The sequence below is a fragment of the Urocitellus parryii genome, unplaced genomic scaffold (assembly GCF_045843805.1).
Source record: "Urocitellus parryii isolate mUroPar1 unplaced genomic scaffold, mUroPar1.hap1 Scaffold_173, whole genome shotgun sequence".
NCBI classification, from domain to species: Eukaryota; Metazoa; Chordata; class Mammalia; order Rodentia; family Sciuridae; genus Urocitellus; species Urocitellus parryii.
The window spans coordinates 339,702-360,124 of record NW_027552206.1 but is presented as its reverse complement, the minus strand read 5'-3'; the positions used below and the strand labels follow the sequence as shown (position 1 = coordinate 360,124).

Sequence of the window (20,423 nt, the reverse complement as noted above, 5' to 3'; positions counted from 1 at the left end):
AGAGACCATGGATCGGACCAAAGTGAAGAGACGGGAGGTGCTAGGGAGGCTGCTGGATGGGGTGGCTGAGGTAAGAAGTCATGGGCTGGAGAATGATGATCAAAGGATTCATTTCCATGTACAAGAACATGCATCGCCTCACCAGTAACACCTTGGTTTCTTTTCTCTTGTTAGGATGAAAGACTGGGTCGTGACAGTGAAATCCACAGGGAACAGATGGAGCAGTTAGTGCGGGGAGAGCTGGAGCGCTGGGAATCTGATGACGCAGCTTCCCAGATAAGTCACCGGCTAGGCACACCTGTGGGACTCAATGGTCAGCCTCCCCCCAGAGGATCCCGTCCTTCTTCCTCCCAGTCCACAGAGGGCGCAGAAGGTGGAGGTGGAAATGGGAGTGCCAATATGCACGTGTGAGGAGTGTTGTTGTGTATGTTCCTGATAGGCGAGAAGGCGCTGTCCCAATCGCCATAACAAGTATACTATTTATATGCCCTGATTACCATAGGATGCTGGCCTATGTGACTGATTGTTAATCTTCTGCACTTTAACTTATTTTATATAAATGTTACCCGTGGATCCAAGTGTTTTTGTTTGTTTGTTTGTTTTGTTTTGTTTTGGTTTGGTTTGGTTTTTGGGTTTTGAGGTACTTTTTTCCCCCTCATATGAGAAATCTAGATGTAAATATTGAGTTCAGGGAAAATCTTTGAAAACCATGTGGAGTGTATGGTCAGTTGCCACCATGCCTGCATCTTCCCAGTTGACAGTGAAGTAGCCTTTATAGCTAGAAGAGAACAGTTAAAGGTCTTCTGAGTTTACTTCCATTCACAAAAATCAGTATTGCCACTTTTGTCCAGTGTATGAAAGCAAGTAGGACATTCCTCTCCACTTGGGGAGTAACTCATGAGCTCAATGCATGGCTTTCTTTTTAAAAAGGATTCTTTTTTTTTTTCCAACTACCTTACTGGAGTGAACTTTTCTAAAAGACTAGGTAGAAAAGAACTCCAGACCACAGAATGGGTATGTAGTCACTATGCTAGAATTTGTATGAGTGGTTAAGATAAATGTTAAATACTATGCTTTTATTGTTTGTTTATATCTAAAATCTGTGAGACTATCATCTCATTTTTATATTATATTAGCTTTGAAAATGAAATAGGCAAGAAAACCACCAAGGACCAGTTTGAAGAGGAAATGGTAATTTCAAACTTTAGTTTTGAAATTCATTAAACCACCAACAAAACTAAAGTTTCAGTTTAATACTCTCTCAAGAATATAGTTCTCAAATATTCCTGATTCAGTATTTATAATGTAAATGATGCTCAATTTAATAAAAAGGAGGTATTGGTATTCAAAGTTCATCCTTTGTCAGAAAGTACAAGCCACATTTTGAGTTAGCAGCAGTTGTTTTCAACAGGAAAGGGTCTTGCAAAATTTATAGGAGAAAAACCTATTTCTCAAAAAAAAAAGCAAATTATTTTTGAAAAGTATTGGGAAATGTGGCCTTTTGATAGCTAATTGGACCAGCAAGGGTAATGTAATATTGGTGAGCATCTCTCAGTTGGATAACAGAAGGGAGTCCTGCTTTTTAATGTTGCATCTTAAGTAGTTCATTCCATTGGTGGAGTATGTCAGTTAAATCTCTAATGAAAAGAGAAGACAGGCCTTTCTGCCTTAGTGTCTATAGAAATAAAACATATTGAGTGTCTTTAACAGTCATTCCCCATGGATTCATCTCTATCTGTCTTTACTTTAACATGCTACACCAATTCTTTATTCCTAGGTACTGAAGTTTGCATTCCAGGGGTATGGAGTGTACATATTTATGTTTGTGTACCTTGTTGTTACATGTAAACAAACTTCAATTTGAAGTGCAACTATTATGTGGTATCCATGTATATTGACCCGGTGCCATAGGTTGATTATGGTCACTAGAAACTCTTTTTATGGTACTTATCATTGTACTGTTTTTCATTTCACTTGTAAAACGTGGTGAAATTCTTTTTTTATTTTCCATAAGTTCCATAGATTTTTATTCTTTAGTCATGGAGCATTCCGTCCCAGCCCTTTCCTTATCACCTTCCCACCTCTGTATGACAGGAATAATTATGATGTTACATATGCCAGTCTCAACAATCAAGAATTTTATAATTGTGTAATACTGAGCACTTTACTTCTTAATAAAGACTTGATAAAATATCAGATGTAAGAACTGTGTGTTTCCTATGTAGAAAACAGTTGGGTAATTTGCTTTTTATCAGGAGATAGTTAATAAGGGCTTAGACTTCAAAAAAGACACTTTTTCTATGTTCAAAAACAAGATATTTAATACATTTTCTTATTTATTACACCACATAAACATTTCCGGTAACCATTAAAACTTTACATACAGGGCTGTCATGCATGGTGTCTAATTTTTAGTTCCCTGAGGATTATAGCCCAAGACAAGGATTCCAGGAGGTCAAGCAGGTGGCTTTATTTGGGAAATGGAAGTGATAGAGTGGGGAGAACAGGAGAGGGAAGATGTTAGGAAAGGGCAGGCTATCACGCTGACCCACACAACAGGCTACTGAAGCCCCAACTCTGGGAAACAGTAAGATACAAACAATTCAGACTCATCTAATCTTGAGATGTAGGACTTTGGATGAAAAGCTATTCGAGGAGAATGAGTAATTCTTTAGTTCTTCCTGTAGACACAGCAGTCCTTACTGGCTTCTGAGTCAGGAAAAACCTGTAGGCACAGGTAACTGGGAATGGGTAGGCACACACTGAAGTGCTATGACACAAAGGACGTGGGTAAGGTGCCTGCAGTACCCACTAGATGGATTCACCCAAAATTCAACTCCAAGGAATTCCATTCACTTATGACACAGGTAGATAAAACCCTGTGGAGATATGTCCCAAGCTTTCTTTGTAGACCACCCATGACACAGGGAGAAGCTGTAAATATAGCACTAGGTTAAGATTCTGGTCCTCACTGTATAAATACTAGACATGTGATCCTACGAAGACTCCTAGTGGCTGAGTCTACTTTTCTGAAGACTTCCAATTTCTCATTTATAAATTAAGAAATTGAATGCCTATCTTGTGTCCCTTAGAATATTCTCTTACAGTGGAGAAAATAAGGATGTGTAAGTACAAAAGCACATTAAAGTTGAAATTTCCCTTTGAAATGAAAAGAGGCTGTGTGGTACCTAGCACAGGGACTTGTTCAACAAATAATGATTGGTGGAATCAGCAAAAGTGAAAGCATTTCTCAAAAATTTTAAATTGGAAATCTAAAATAGAGTGACTGATGGTGACAAATGATAATTGGAAACTCTTAAAAGTCTTCTATAAGCTTTCACTGAAAATATACTTAAAAACTATTTGTCAATTACAAAATTTAATAGCTTTCCTGTATACCAATAAAGAAATCATGAAAACCATGTCATTCACATTAACATAGGGAGAAAACAGAAAGAAGAAAAAGAAAACCCTAGGAATAAATCTAACCAAGGAGTTGAAAGACCTCTACAATGAAAAAAAATTGAATATTGAAAAAGATAGAAGATGAAAAGACCTCTCATGTTCATGGATAAGCAGAATTAACATGGATAAAATTGCCATACTATTAAAAGTAATTACAAATTCAATACAATCCCCATCAAAATACCAATGACATTGTTTAAAGAATTGGAAGGAACAGTCCTAACATTCATTTGAGAGAATTAAAGATTGAGAATAGCCAAAGCAATTCTAAGTCAAAAAAGTCATGCTGGAAGCTTCACGATACCTGACGTCAAATTACACAACACAGCTGCAGTAATAACTTCATGGTACCAGCACAAAAACAGACACATAGACCAAAGGTACAGAATAGAAGACACAGAGACAAATCCACTTAAATGTAGTCATATTTGACTTCTGACAGGTGCCAAACACAAACATTAGAGAAAAGACAGCCTTTTTCATTTACATGGTGTTGGAAAACTTCTTATCCATATGTAGAAGAATGATACTAGACTCTATAATCTCTTACCCTAAATAAAAAAGAACTCAAAATGGATCAAATACCTAGGAATTAGACTAGACACTATGCAACTTCTAGAAGAAAACGTAAGGTCAACACTTCAAAATACATGCACAGGAAATGAATTTCTCAATAGGACTCTTTATTTTTAATTGATTTTATTTTTTAAATACATGGCAGCAGAATGCATTACAATTCTTATTATACATACAGAGCACAAATTTTCATATCTCTGTATAAAAGTATATTCATGCCAATTCATGTCTTTATACATGTACTTTGTTTTTTTGCATTACAATTCTTATTACACATATATACAACAATTTTTCATATCTCTGTTTGTATATAAAGTATGTTGACACCCAATTTGAATCTTCATACATGTACTTTGGATAATGATGTCCAACACATTCCACCATCCTTGCTAATCCTCTGCCCCCTCCCTTTCCCTCCCACCCCTCTTCCCTATCTAGAATTCATCTATTCCTCCCATGCTCTCCCTCCCTACACACTATGAGTCAGCCTCCTTATATCAGAGAAAACATTTGGCATTTGTTTTTTGGGGGATTGGCTAACTTCAATTAGTATTATCTTGTCCAATGCCATCCATTTACCTGCAAATGCCATGACTCTTAAAGCTCAGGAAATAATGCCAAGAGTTAATAAATAGGATGGGATAGAATTAAAAGCATCTGCACAGCAAAATAAACAAGAATGTGAAGAGAGAAGCTAGAGAAAAGAAGAAAAATCTTTGCTAGCTGCTCTTCTGATAGAGTATTAATGTCCATGATATTTAAAGCACTCAAAATCAACACCAGAAAAACAAATAACCTAATTAATAAATGGAGTAACAAACTGAATAGATCTCAAAAGAAGAAATAAAAATGTTAAGCAAATATATGGGAAAAAATGTCCAGCATCATTAGCAATTAGAGAAATGAAAATAAAAAAGTTATACTGAGATGTCATCTGCAGTTAGAATGTCAATCATCAAAATTACAAACCATTTTAACTGTTTAGGAGAATGTGGAAAAAAAGGAGCACTTTTACACTGCTTGTAGGATTGTCAACTAGTACAACCACTGTGGAAATCAGTGTGGAGGTTCCTCAAAAATCTAAGCATGGAACTGCTATCTAAGCCAGCTCTACCACACCCTTAATATTTATCCTAAAGGATTAAAGTCATCATATTATAGTGATACCTGCATACCCATGTTTATGGCAGCACAATTCACAATAGCCAGACTGAGGAACAAGTCTAGGTGTCCATCCACAGATGAATGGATAAAGAAAATGTGACATATATACACAATGGAGTTTTATTCAGCCATAAAGAAAAAAATAAACTATGTCATTTACAGGAAAATGGATGGAACTTGAGACCATTATTTTTAGTGAAATAAGCCAAACTCAGAAGATCAAGGGTCATATATTTTCTCTCACCTGTGGAAGCTAGAAAGGGAAAAGGAAAAGTAAGGTGGGAAGAATCTCAAAAAAATAAAAGGGAGATCTGTAAAGGAAAGTGACTAGGGGGAGAGGGAAGGGGTAAAAAGGGGACACACTGGGGAATGATATTAATCAAGCTATATTGTTATATATGCATGCCCAAATATGTAACAACAGATCCCATCCTATGTACATTTAAAATGTACATAAAAATAGTGATGGAAAAAGTACTATTTCTACATTTTACTGCCTTTTAACCTCATATTAAACATGTCCTGAAATCCTGATTTTGTTATGGTGACAGAGTATGTTACTATAAATTATTTTACATATTGCATGGATATATATGTAAATCTCTGTATAAAATAATGTTATGAATTTATAATTTATACCAAATAACCAAAATATATTAACCTCATTCCTCCTATTGATGAACACTTATATTTTTCCATTTTTTAATGATTTTCTATGAGACTATAACTAATATAATCTCTTTTTAAATTATTTCTTTATAGAATTTTCACAAAAATTATGAGAATATAGTTTTGATGCAATTTTCCAAGCAATTCTTTAAGATGTTTGTACCAATTTATACAAAAGCCAAAACAATATGAGCCCATTTGCCTAATTGCAAACACATTTTTTAACAAATTATTTATTTTTAGTTGAATTGAAACAAAAATTTATTCATGAAATGGAATAAATTATTGAACGTCAAAGGTTGCCTCCAAAAGACAGGATTTCCTAAATCTTCCTCCAGAGATTAAAAGAAACACATTCAAAACTTTAAGATAAAGATTTCTCAGCAGGTGTAGGTTTGTTTCAAGAAAGTAAAACACACCCAAGATTTTTAATTGAAATCACAAGCCATCACTGATCTTGAAAAGGAAAAAAAAAAACCTTTGACTAAAAAAAATATTAATTTTTGCTAACTGAATAAGTCAAAATGGCATCAATTTTACAATTTCTTAAGGTTTGATTTTTTTCATTTTAATCACTTATGTTTTCATTGTATGAACTACGGATTCTTTTATTAGCTATAGGAAATATTTACTACTGTGGAGGAAAGGGTATGCCCAAGACATCATTAAAATGACTAATGGGTTCTTCCTATTGGACAAACTTCAGGCTGCATTACAAAGGCAAAGGCATCTCATTGAAAGGGTGGAATGAAGAAGAGGGGTGGAGAAATTGAATATTCAGCATATTTCAAAATGAACCTGTCGAATGGAAGAAATATTGGGTATATACAATCTCCCAAGAAAACAGAAGGATCATGGTAAGAGCTGTGTTGAAAAAATGAACTTTTTTATTTACCAGTGAAGGTTAAAAACTATCAAGTAGCCTGGAAAACAAAATGGCTTTGAAAAATGCAACATATATTAAACACTGGAGGCAGCCAGTGTTCCCCCAAATCCAAATGCACATGAACTTTACCTTTGAAAAGATTATTGGATGATTATGAAATAAATGTTATTAACACAAATTTTATTATTTATCCAGATCAATCTCTTAGTTTATCAAACAAATCTGAGCATATCATGAAATCCAATGTGTAGTTGCAAATATAGAAAAATTCTTAGGTTGTTTGTTTATCTGTGAGTCCAGACTTTGAACTCAAAATAAATAAATAAATGGCAGTAGAAGAAGAGACAGGAAAGGGGGAAAGGCCAATATACAATTATGCTGTTAAAGTTGCCTCAGTAGGCAAAAGGCTGGATTCCTCCTCTGATAGCACAAAGGAATGCATCCCAAAATTTCCTGTCTGAAAAGCATCATGCTGGGACATTTCTCTTTGGCCCTGTCCCTGTTTGTTACAGGTGGTCATGGGATATTAGCCTTGGTCTTGCCCACCACACTTGCACACAATCTGACTTTCTTGTAACTTAGAAACAGGCCTAAGAGCAGTCCTAAGTGAAGAGAGGTGTGGTGCAGGCTGGAGGAGGGACATTGTTTTAATGAGCTCAGCTCACAAGGAATTGTCCACCACAGCAGCAACCAAAAGTGGAGGTGCACAGAGGAGGTGTGACAGCACCAACAGCACCCAATTCAGCCCACCCCTCCCACCATACAGATCCACTCGTAAACATCTCAAGTTCACTCTGGACAGCTTGAGGGAGAGGCTAGTAGCAATATCTAGAAAACACAATACTGGAGGGTCAATGGAACTAGCTGGTCCCCATTGCTGCTATTTCCCACAGGCCACAAGCACCATTTTTTATTTCTCTCTTCCAGCATCCTTTCTAGAACTTCCTTATTCTTGGCCATTACTTCAGCTGTACTATGCTGCTTGCCAGGTGACAGCCCAGCTCTTATGAGATCCATTGACAGCCTCCATCTCTGTCCCCTTGACAATTCTTTTCTAAAGCCCATTGGATATGCACTGGAGTAGGAAAGTCAGTATTGTTACTGTTCAAATATGTATACATGCAGTAGATGTTAATGAAATTCAAATCTAAGGTTCAAGAGGATGGCTTCAAAGACAGAGTAGAGATATGTACACTTCCTCTTTAATCTTTCTCTCCAAATTACCTGCTTTTTCTCCCCTTTCTTATTCCATCCCCAACATATCAGCCTTCTGTAGCAGCATTCTTGCAGTTTTTGCCATCCCAAGAAGAGCAACTGGAGTATAATTATCAGATGATGCTTCATTTGCTCTTTGCTTTCTTTTATTTTAAACCAAATCAACCAGTCCCCTCCGTTATAGATTAGTTCTGACATCCAACAAAATAACAACAAATTACATGAGAGTACATACATGTTCTTAAATAAATTTCTGCAAACAAACATTTTTCCAACTTACTTTTTAAAATGTTCCTCAAAAGGGGATTGTTGAAAGCCGTCTCTGGGCTGTGTGTTAGACTATATCATACATCACAGCCAGTGAATAGAAGAATCTGGTGTTTGGGAACTTCCAGTAGACATTTCCTCTGGCAGGCTTCCCATATACGCTGTGAGCCCTATTCAACATCTGCCAAAGATCCCACACAGTACTGGAGTTTGGGTGACCTGCTGTAGCTGCACAGTCCCCCTGAGATGGGTGTGACCTGCCAAGACACGAATCAACCTGCTGACTGCAAAACATCAGGAAGAAAGAAAGACTCCTCCCCTCAAACCTTATCCCTGCCTTTGATGTACCCCTTTAAATAAACCACAGGAGTTATTTTTTAATTCTCTAGTTCCAGCTCCTGTGTAGACTAGACCTATCAGGGGCTCTATATTTTGAAAATATCTTTCTGACTTTGTCTTTTGTTCTTCACTAATTATTGTAGACTTTAATTTCATAGGTGGCTTAAACCTTCCTGAGCAGGAAAAAGAACCCCCCTAACAAGGCACAGTATTTACCAGTACTGAAAAATACTTCCCTATTAGAGGTAAAGTTAGAATAAAGAGAGTATATAAAAATAAATGAGGTATACAAATGATGGGGCATCCTGTGAGGGGAAAGATAGAACAGCTATTAGACCATAAGTCTAAAATTTTTAGAGCTGAAAGGACCTTAGAAATGATGAAATCCAGCCCTGGCAAATTTCTTCTTGGAGGTGGCTCTATAGGTACTGCTGTGGTGGGACAGGAGGGCCAGACAATTATGCCTCCCCATAGTGGATAAGTTGATAAATTTTATTATGTGTTTCTTACCATAATAAAATATATTAAAAAAGTGATTATAATACGAAAGGATAAACAAACTAGGGTTTATTTAAATTAGGAATAATCTAAAAAGAAGATATTTATAATTTTGGCTGTTTTTTAATATTTTTGGTCCAGATTGTACATAAAGTATGGATATATATTTTCATATGTGTAATGAAATGTACATGTAGGGAACTGTAAAGCACAGTTACAGAAAAAGCAGAATACTTCCAAAAATGGGAAAACTCTTTGACTTTGATATTTATATAATAACCAGGTAAAGCAGATATTAGGATATGATGCATTAATGAAATGTAAAAAGAAATAAATGTTAAAGTTTAAAGATAAAAATTTAAAGTCATGTCTCTACTCTGATATTGCAGGAATATGGCAGGGCACCCACTGGTGGGTAAATGACATTCCAAGATGACCACATCAGGTCTACATCTGGTCATCCCCTGGACCCTTTAATTCCTGTAAGTATTTCTGTCTAAACAAGAGGAGCTATATGTGATATGATGTCTTGAAACAGACCCCAAAACAATAAAATAACTAGTCAAAAAGTGGTGGGATCGGAACTGGAGCTTGGTATGTAAAATGTGAATACTAAGGAAAGCTGGGCAAAGGGAACTTGGTAAATTTCCACACTACCCTTGCAGCTGTTTTGTAAATATAAATTGTTTAAGTACTAAAAGCTTATTAAAAGTGGAAGAGATACTTAAGCGTGTACTTGTGCACATAACCCCACAAACCTGAGCTGCAGTGATGATCTGATAAACAGGAACTGAGAGGAATACACATGGAACATTTCAAAAGCAACTCATGGAGAGAGGAAGAAGCAGTGATTGCAGAGGGCCTATAGGTCACCTGTGTGCTCGTCACATTCTACCTCTTGACCTGGACTGGTGGCTGCAATATGTCTTCAATGTATGATACTTCGCTTTACTGTGCTTTTTGTTACATTGCCAAAAGAGAAGTTTTGAAACACAGCACAGTACTGGTAAATACTTCCCTATTAGAGGTAAAGTTAGAATGAAGAGAGTATATAGAAATAAATGAGGTATACAAATGATGGGGCATCCTGTGAAGAGAAAGATAGAACAGCTATTGGACCATGAGTCTGAACTTTTTAGAGCTGAAAGAACCTTAGAAATGATGAAATCCAGCCCTGGCAAATTTCTTCTTGGAGGTGGCTCTATAGGTACTGCTGTGATGGGACAGGAGGGGTAGACAACTATGTCTTAGCAAAGCTCTTAGGAGAATCTGTTGCAACCAGATTATATACTACTGAGGCAACTGAGGAAGTGAAGTTACTTTGCAGAGCCAGAATGTCCCAGATATGACACAAAAGCTTCATTCCTAGAACCCAGGCCCTCAACTCTACCTATAGCTCAAAGCTCCCAGCCAAGAATCTTGAGATATTACAAATCCTTTAAACAACTATCAGTAAGTTCCACCAACCTCAATTAGCTTATTAAAGACATGAATTTCTATCTGAAATTTTTTTTACTGTAGAAATGGCACTATGTTTCAATATATTTTAGGTTTATTACTTCTAGTAGAACATTAGCACACTTGTTATTTATTGAAGAATGGCAGATCAAGGATACAAAGGCTGTTAAAACTGTCTAGCTACTAATCTGCTTACACATTTTGAACATGAGAAATATGATAGCACAAATATTAGAAACTTGTCAAGAGTTTCTATAGTTAAATTCTCCTTTGTTATATCAAGAAATTAGCTGGCATTTCTTCCTAATTCTGACTGTCCAATGAGATAAGTTAGCATGCAATATGTAATAGAATTAGGTTTTGATGTGGATTATTTGATGAATAATTCAGTTATTTCTGTAATTTTTATTAAAAAAATAATTATTGCTTACCTATGGTATAATGAAACTTAACAGAAGACAACAAATAATTTTCATTAGATATTTTTTAATGTGAGGGTAATTCATAGAAAATTAAAGCAGAATTTAAGAATGTTTGTGAAGAAATAATATTCTTAGGTAGGCAATTATGAGTAAGATAATCATCAAAATAGCCAAAGTCACATGATTCTTCCACAAACCCCAAGGTGAGAGATCAATGTTCTGCAGTTCCAAGAATTCTTCACCAGAACATCTGAAATTAAACACAGAAAGAATGTAACTTCATTCCTAGAATCTATGAAATTTTAGTCAATACAGTTGCTGTTCCTTAAAGACATCTCTATGCACACAAAATCTTCAATAATTATCCCTTCATATATAATACCTATGAATCATTAAATAAATCAAAGGGGTATACATATCCTACATATTTAAAAGAGGAAGGGAAGTAGGCTTAATGAACTTGGCCAAGTTTATAGTCACATTAAGAACCAAATTTCTAGCTTGATCAAATTCATATGTTTTTAAGTATCTAATGCTGCCCTCTTTAAAGGGCCGAAATGATTATCAAGTGACCTTTCACTTACTCCTGATAGGGAAAACTGTGGCCTAAGTTATGACACCTATGCCCCTTCTTAAGATAATCAAAGTTGTTTGCAGTTCTGCTTATCCTCAAGACAACCTTCCTAAAAACATAGGCTAAGAATTCTAAAACCAGGACCAGAGAAGAGCAAGGGCTTCCAGCCAGAGTTATGTTTGTCAGCTGTCACTCCAATATTATGATGAACATCACAGATGCTAGGGTACAGGATATTACCTGCAGGCCCAGAAAACAGACTCAGACCTGAAGTACCAGCTGGAACAGAGCAGAATGGAGCATTCCTGCCACAGGTAGAAAAGCACCTAATACTAAGACAGTATCAACTGTGCAGCCACAGTTATGGCCTGTTGTCTTGTGCATCTTGGCATTTAGAAGTTCCTAAGATAGTCATGGCCTCCCTCTGCTAAGAGGAGCTTCTTCCTTCCTCTTGTGAAGATGAGCCTATGTAAGTGTGAAGCCTGTGGTGGCTCCTCCTTATCTGGTCCCACATTTCCAACCACTGCATTCTCCCTAGAAGCCTGGTGGTGACTCTATGTTACAAAGACACCACACCCAAATCAAACCAAGGAGAGCAGGCAAAAATAGAAAATCTCTTTTCCTAGAGGATTTTCCCATTAGTAATTCAAAATACAAAATTGTCTTATTACTAAGAATTATTTCTAAGTTATTTGAACATCCAAAAGGGATTTAAAATACCAGTATTCTCTTTTCTTTCATTAATTTTGTATTGACATCAAATGATTAAAAACAGTAATAGAAAAGTAAAATATAAAAAGTACAAAACAAGATCTTCTCATTTCACTAAAACCAGCATTTCTATTTTAAGAACTTGATGCAAAAAATGAGAATTCCTTCTTGACTTGTTGAAATATGTGTTTATTCACTAAAGGACATAACCATTGATAGGGAGAATTCCAAGTCAGTCTCTCTCTCTCTCTCTCTCTCTCTCTCTCTCTCTCTCTCTCTCTCTCACACACACACACACACACACACATACAAACACACACACACACACTCTCTCTCTCTCTCTCTCTCTCTCTCTCTCTCTCACACACACACATAATGTGAGCAGAGGAAAGGACTAGATCCAGATCTTAATGTTACCCCCTTTATGTTACTGCAGCCCTGTTAATGCCTACTGTGGTCCATGGGCTGGGCTGACAGCACAGAATCCATACATCCAGAGACTATAAGCTTTGCTAAACTATCAAACAGCCTGTTTCAAACTCAAATGCTCTAAAAACTAAAAATCACTCAAAAACTGAAACATTAATTTTTCAACAGGCCCCCAGTGAACATTTCTATACAAAAACAATTTGGACTGTAGCATAATACAAGTACAACATGTTCACATGCATTAGTGCACAATGACTCACTTTATGAGGGAGAAAATATAGGCTCAGAAAGGTTTGTTGACCCTGAAAATTCTTGTTCCAGCTCTAATCCCAGGGGACTCTCTATATCTCATCATAGTAATAATAAAGCCTCTTAAGACATTGGACACAAACTTACATTACGTAGTTTGGACAGTTATTTCCATGTGTTATATTGAGGGCTTGACAGAAGTATCGTCCCAAAAATTCATTATGCTGCAAAGCCTATGTCACACAAAGGAAAATGCAAGGTGGTTTTAAAAATTTCAAAACATTTTCAAAGAATCATAACAATTAAATCTTCAAGTTCAATCTTTATTGTTATTTCCAAATATATACAAAGTTGCATATTCACAATATATCACAAATTAACTAATTTACCTGGAAATTAAGAGGCCTAAGGTTGGGATATTCCTTCCAATTGGCCAAGAAGGGAGATCTCTTGGTAGATCACCCCATAGCCCCTTCTTTCTTCTCTCTTTAACTGTATAACCCTATAATCTTTATAACTAAAATGATGTAGTATTGCTCCATGAATATTGCTGACTTATGGTAATGATCTTTTCTTGTTTTCATCAAAATCACTTGTAGAAGTTAAAATCTTGGTTACACTGTATTAAGACACGGTTTCTTTGGAGTTGATTCCTTTGCTAGAGCCATAGGGCTAGGAGTGTTGTTTAGCCTCTTTGTTTCTCATAATTTCTCTTTAATCATAAGCTAAGTATCCCAGTCTCCCATCCTCTCATTTATTTCCTTATTGAATGGAAACACAATGTTTTTCATCTGTTATTCTTTCCACTTTACTATAAGATTTATTCTCCTCACATTTCCTCATCTGAAACAACAGGGTGACTGAGGAAAACCCCAGATGACTCCCTGACCTTGTGCTAAGGGATAATAGGAAATACTCCTCTATTGCTCCTGGAAGGAAATTCCTGGGTGGGGGGGGGTGTCCTCAGGTCATGTCAGGGGAAGTGAGACCTATAGGCTTTATTTTCACTGTTCCCACCTTGGGCACCTATTCACAATGATAGTCAAGGACAACTTACTGTAAAGCCATAATAAGGAATGCTGAAGTACTGAAGCCACATGATCTGAGGAGCCATGCTTCCAAAATACAATGTCAGACCCAAAAAAATCTACAAAAAAGCAAAAATCATGAATTAGAACTGGTCCAGGAATTTCATGAGGAATTCTAGAGAAGAGCATCTTCAAGAATGCTATAACCTTCTAAATATTTCTAGTAGGAACAACTCTTGAAATTCTTTGACCTTGCTCTAAATATTAATCTTCCTTTGCATGTGTAAACCTCACATGGCTAAGACTGTTTAGGGTTTTAATTAATGAAAATATACTCTAGTCTATATCATAGATTTCATTTATTTGGAAGATCCTTAATTGTTAATACTATATTTTCATGTTTTTCTGTACTTGCAAACAATGGAAGATTAAGAAATACATTCATTTCTTGGTATCCAAGGAGACCAGCTCAAGTGTACTCACATACATAGTTACTCAAATCTGTAGATCTCAAATTCCATTATTTTAAAAGAGCATAGTATTTGCATGTAATCCCAAGCAAATGCTTTATACTTTAAATATATGTGTCCTTTGCATTTTAAATCATCTTCATATTTCTTTTACCTACTATAGTATAAATGTTGTATATGTAGTTTATACTATATATCTATAACCATATAAACTATGTAGTTTAGGCAATAATAACTAAAAAAGAAAATGTACATATCCAGTACATACCTAATTATTGTTCTGTATGTTTTTCATCTGTGGTTGTTTGAATTTTCTAATGCAGAACTCACTGACACAAAGAGCTGACTACTGACTATTCTAAGTATAACACCAAGGTGTGTTGCCCCTAATGATCCTGAAAATCTAGGAACATATACAAGAATGTTCCTGAGCTTCACATACACCTCTCTATTTCCATACAACTGTAAGATTTGTTATTTACAAGGATTTGCTTTTTGCGTCCATGACATTAATAATAATTTGGGGTTCAGAATTGTAGGCTTCAGGTTTCCCAATGCCTAGAACTTATAAACTTTATATTGTGGTGTAGTACAGCAGAAAACATAGACAATCCCTCTGTTTAAAGCTATGAAAAAGTGATATTGCAATGCAGATTCAAGAAGGAGCGCTGGAGATGAACGAGAGGCCCACATAACACTGGCCCCAACTGGGGTGAGGTGAGCTGGGATTTGCACAATGGTGGCAGTGCCGTGGTGTGCCTGCGTATATCAGACTTGACCTACCAGAAGTGCCTGGTGTATAACATGACATCTCTGAGTGAAGTAAAATTTTACGACTGGCTTTTAAAATTCTACACGAAAACTTCCAAATCACAATCAATGTATCAAATAAATCAAACAAAACATCTCTATTTACTGAAGGACTTTTTTTTATAGTAGATGAAATACAAATTAGACATCATATTGTTGATGGTATATATTGGCAGTTGACAAATTCAGAAATTGAACTAAACTTTGACAAGAGTATGTGTAAGCCATGCTTTTATGGTTGCCTCAAAATGAACCCCAAATTATAGATAACTATGCCACATTAATAAAAATAACTTTTTTAAGTGTTGTATATGTGCCATTCAAGGGCATCTCTTTCTATTGTACCAGAAAGGATGCTGTTTAGCCGATATTGTGTGGGGTGTGTGGTAATAGGCTCTGTTTATATGTTGATTCATCTATGTGAGTGCAAATTTTAGGACCATGAAAGATTATGACTTTGTAATCATTTTCTAAAAAGATGAAACAGAAACATATTGATATTAGGGATTCTCAGGAAGCCAGACAACAGGTGACCTAATACTATGGACTTTAGAAATTTCCAGTAATTTTAAAACATTTTCAAATGTAAGAGGCATCCAAGTTAGACCCCCTGTAACACTTCTCATGGAGCTTCACTTTCACCTTGGGGAATAATGAATCCAACCAAACCAGCTCTGCTGCTTACACAGCTGGCAGTTCTCTAATACCAGCATGAAAGGCAGGTAGACAGCCTGTGGTTTTTGCAAGGGAATCAATCATTATTCTTGTTTTTGAAGTCCTAATTTAAAAATGTTCATAATCACCAAAAAGTCTTTTTTAAAAGCTCATTAATAAGGACATAGCTAAGATAAGTAACTACATGAGAACACTAGCAGAAAAGCCTATACAGAAGCAAGGAAGAAAGTGGTACATTCTTTAATGTAAACTATAGTTCAGTCTATGGATTCCTGAAACCATCAGATTCCCACATCCAGAATCCTCAAAACAGACTTTTTCATGACAGGAAGGTGTCATAGAAACAGGGGGAAAAATTCTGTCCCCAGAGAAGCCCAATTCACACTCACCAACATAAATGTAAAATAGATGTTCATGACCCGTCCTGTTATAGTTACATCACTATGATTTATTCCTATGGCCAGTGACATGGAAATGGATGAAAAAGCCACCATCATGAGGGTAAAGATCATGATGAAGAAAGCCTCCACCGCTGGTTTTGATCCTTAAAGAAAACAAAGGATAAGTTTAGCTGTGTAGCTCCCTGTGTATCTGGAACTGTTTATAGTGCCAATAACACTACAATATCCTGAGAAAGTAAGATCAGAACAACAAAAAACATCACTCACATGCAATAAAATTTTACAACTGGCTTTTAAAATTCTACACAAAAACTTCCAAATCACAATCAATGTATCACTAATTGTGTCACTAATTTCATTATTTCTCTTCATGCGAATGAAGGGTAGCCATCTTTATAACGTAAATCCCCTAGCATAATCACCACCACGTGGCTCTGTGATTGGGCTGCCAAGCTTCTTAAATTTCTTTATAATTATCATGAGCTGATGCTCTGTATTAGAATGGTCTGAAGATTTTGGAACATCTGTAAGAATACTGATAAGAAGTCTACAACTCTAAGATTCCATGCCTAATTCTCATAGCACACTTATTATTTATAAAACTGAAGTTTCCAGCTCTATTAGTGGTTATAATCCTGTGGTGAGTTGTCAAAGAAAATTCGTGTGTGTGTGTGTGTGTGTGTGTGCATGTGTGTGCACACACACACATATCAGAGAAACTTATAGAAATGATAATTCAGTGATCCTGGTGTGAAGCCAGAGCATAATGCACAACTGATTCTGTTCTACATCATCAAACAAGTAATTTTATTAAATCAATAGATCCCAAAGTCACCGTCTTCCTCTTGTTAGAGTAGGAGACAGGGAGAAAAGATATGCATACATTGTTTTTTTTCAATCTCCTTCTACATATCTCTGCATATCATAGATATTACCTGCCTGTATATATTTTTTCTCCACATAGAGATACATGTAGCAAGATATAGAGAAAACAAATACAGATAGGCAATAAATATCCCAGCTTCTCTAGCACAGTCTCAAATAATTCGACAAATGCTTTCCATGTTTGAGCATGACACATGGCATCCTTCAGAAAAAATATAGTTCCGTAAATACATTTTAAAGTTCAGTTGGGAAAAAGTCTAGAAAAAGTGTCCACATTAATCAGCTAATTTAGAGAATATACCATCAATACATGATTCCTTATAGCTTGTTTTATAGTTTTGGGAACCAAAAGCGTGTTTACAATGAGAAGTTAACATCTCAACATATTCAAGGCTAGAGACACATCCCCTTTGTCTTGTTACTTACCCACCATGAAGTATACTATAAAAGTAAATATAAAACTTGGCAAGAACCTCCTGGCTAGTAAGTCAGATAAAATATTTCCAAGGAAATAAGACGACACCCTGTAGTATCCACTGATGTGCTCGTGTCTGCAGAACAAAAACACACACCACACACCCCAGATTAGTCCAAGAAGGCACAGCCCAGATGAGATGCTGCTGTGCAGACTCCTGCTGCCCCCAGGTCTGACACTGCAGCTGCCCACAAGTTCCAGGCTGACCCTCCCCCCATCCTTCTCCTTCTCAGATGCAACCTCCCTGGGGCATTAGCCCCATGAGGCACTTGCTGTGACCCTCTCATGACAGCACCCCTCCTGCTGCCACCCACTCTGGCCCATATCACCCCTCCAGGGACAGAGTCTGCATCTCCTCACTCTCCTCAGAGCCTCTGCTTCTGCTGTCAGGCTGGCTCTGCCTGAGGAGCAGCACTTCAGGGGCTAAGTTCAGTGGTAATGGAGGCTTTTCTTCTCTCCACTTCTGAGTGTGAAAGTAACATTGTTAATTTCCATGGCCCTCAAGTAGATTCAGATCACTAAATTTGTTTACTTCTCTTTTGTTAAAAAAAAGGAAAAAACTTCTTCCTCCAGTAATCCTGCCTCCAAGTGCAGCACTGTCAGCAATCAAATCCTCATCTCCCCTCTTCCTGACACCTTTCTTCCCTAAATTCCAAACTCTTTCACCACTGTCTTCATTCCTTTCCTCTCTGGTAATTCCTGTCCTGGGCATTAAAGCCTGGGTAAATTTCCTCCATCCTTGAAAAATACAGGGAAAAACCATCTTGCTCTTTCCTGTAAGGCTGCCCTCTGGGTCTCTTCACTTTTTCTTTGATCCACTCAGAGCTATGCTTGGCCACATACTTTGTCAACTTCATATCCCATTTCTAATTTGCTGCTTATACTTCCACTTAATCTCTACCAAAGCCTCTAAAAAATTTCCTTGGGAGGGTCATTATGACCTATTTTTTTTTCTAAAAACTAAAGATACTTATTAACCCCTTTATTCCTTGCTTTCTCGGCAGAATTGGGATTTGATGACCATACCCTAACCTTGAAATTTCTTTTTTCTTTGTAGCAGGCCCCACACACTCTTGACTTTCTATCCCAATTGGGACTGCTTTTTCTCACTTAATATTGGTAATCCTTATATATACATTGTGTTTTACATGATAAATATGTATAATTTAAATGTCAGTTTGAAAACATAAAGAACACAAGGGAAAAGAAAAGAAAAATAAATACCAGTAATCCCCAGAATCACATTTTTGGTCTAATTCTTCATTTAACCATTTTCCCCCAGCCAGCAATGTCCCTTACCAGAATAGAGACCAACTCACAGAAATAGCTGCTTCTGGACCACAAAGAGTTTCACGGCTGACATGCTGCTGAAACACTGGTGAGCCATCAGGAAGAACAGCACTGCTGCTCTGTCAGGACAGAATGGGAACAAAAGCACCTCAGGTAACTCAGCACTCTTATGTTGGTTTCTTCCCATAAAACTCCTTCCAGAAATAATGTAACATTAAATACATCTTAAAAAGAAAATTAGAGCTCTTTAAGTTTAAACAGATAGGAAAGCCTGGCCCCCTCTAGTGGCTCCCCCAACTCTGTATCTCCTCATTGGTACCCCTGTCACTCCACACTATAGGAAAAATTGAAATATTTGTTTTGGGTTACTGTGTACTGACTTGTATTCCCTAAAATCCATCTGTTGAAGAGATAACCCCCAATGTGATAGTACCAGGAGGTAGGCTTAAGAAAGTAATAAGGTTTACATGAGGTCATGAGAGTGGAGCCCATGATGGGATTAGTGAATTGGTGGAGAGGAAGAAATACCAGCTGTTCTCTGCCATGAGAGGATGTCCAGTGAAGGCCCCATCTACAAGCCAGGGAGGGACCCTCATAGGAGCCTGACCTGCTGGAAGGGAATTCTAACCCCAGACTTCAAGACTCCATTATTGAGAGAAAATAACATTCTGCTGTTACAGCCACCAAGTACATGGGATTTTCCTATGACAGCCTGAGCTAACATAAAAATACTCCCTCACCTTCAAATTAACTCACAAAAATGCTGTATGTCATTCCTAATGTATGAAAAGAGAAACATTAAACTACATGAACCTAAATAAATCTCCCAAGGGTTAAAATATTTAATTATGCAGTTTGGTTTTAAAGTGAAGTAATAAGAAAGTAAGACATGTGGAAAGAAATGAGATAGGGGAGGAAACCCCTGCTTGGCTCTTTGCTGTAGTCATCCAGGACAGGGCCATCAATAGCCTTGACAGTTGTCCTTGATGTGAGACAGCCACTTTCCTACAACATTTTCTAGGATGCTCAAAAAAATCAATCTGAAGCTTATTTATAATATAAAAAGCAATTTGATAGTATGTATGAAGCTTTAATACTTATTTCTTGGTTAAAATAATTGAGGTTTAGAAAGAAAAGTGTTCAGTTAATTTATACTCCAATAGAAATAAGGATTTCATGAAAGCTTGCCACCATCCCTGAAACAAAGAAAAGCATCCCTTCCAAACCAAACAACTGAACTGACAGTAAAAACCAGAAAGTGAGATGATGTGTGTATCATTTAAATGACTTAAAAAGAAGAGAACATTTTTATGCATGTAAACCCAAGTAAATAATTCCAACTACTTAGAAAAAAAGAAAAAGAAAGAGAAGAGGCACATTTTTTTCCACCTAAAGAATGAAGAACTAAGGGGTGCAAGCTGTTTTTAGTATGAAATTTCACATAATAATCAAAGTGAATGGAAAATA

At 36.6% G+C, this 20,423-nt stretch overlaps 1 protein-coding gene across 1 annotated transcript in view; it reads right to left on the bottom strand.

The window, feature by feature from the left end:
- Positions 1–7,421: 7,421 nt before the first annotated feature.
- Positions 7,422–20,423, bottom strand: part of LOC144251732 (broad substrate specificity ATP-binding cassette transporter ABCG2-like) — a 42,715-nt gene continuing 29,713 nt past the window's right edge. The window contains 7 exon segments of the mRNA XM_077794495.1: positions 7,422–7,588; positions 11,157–11,209; positions 13,070–13,155; positions 13,980–14,069; positions 16,295–16,449; positions 17,618–17,742; positions 18,986–19,075. Of these exon segments, the coding sequence (XP_077650621.1) occupies positions 7,422–7,588; positions 11,157–11,209; positions 13,070–13,155; positions 13,980–14,069; positions 16,295–16,449; positions 17,618–17,742; positions 18,986–19,075 (766 nt within the window).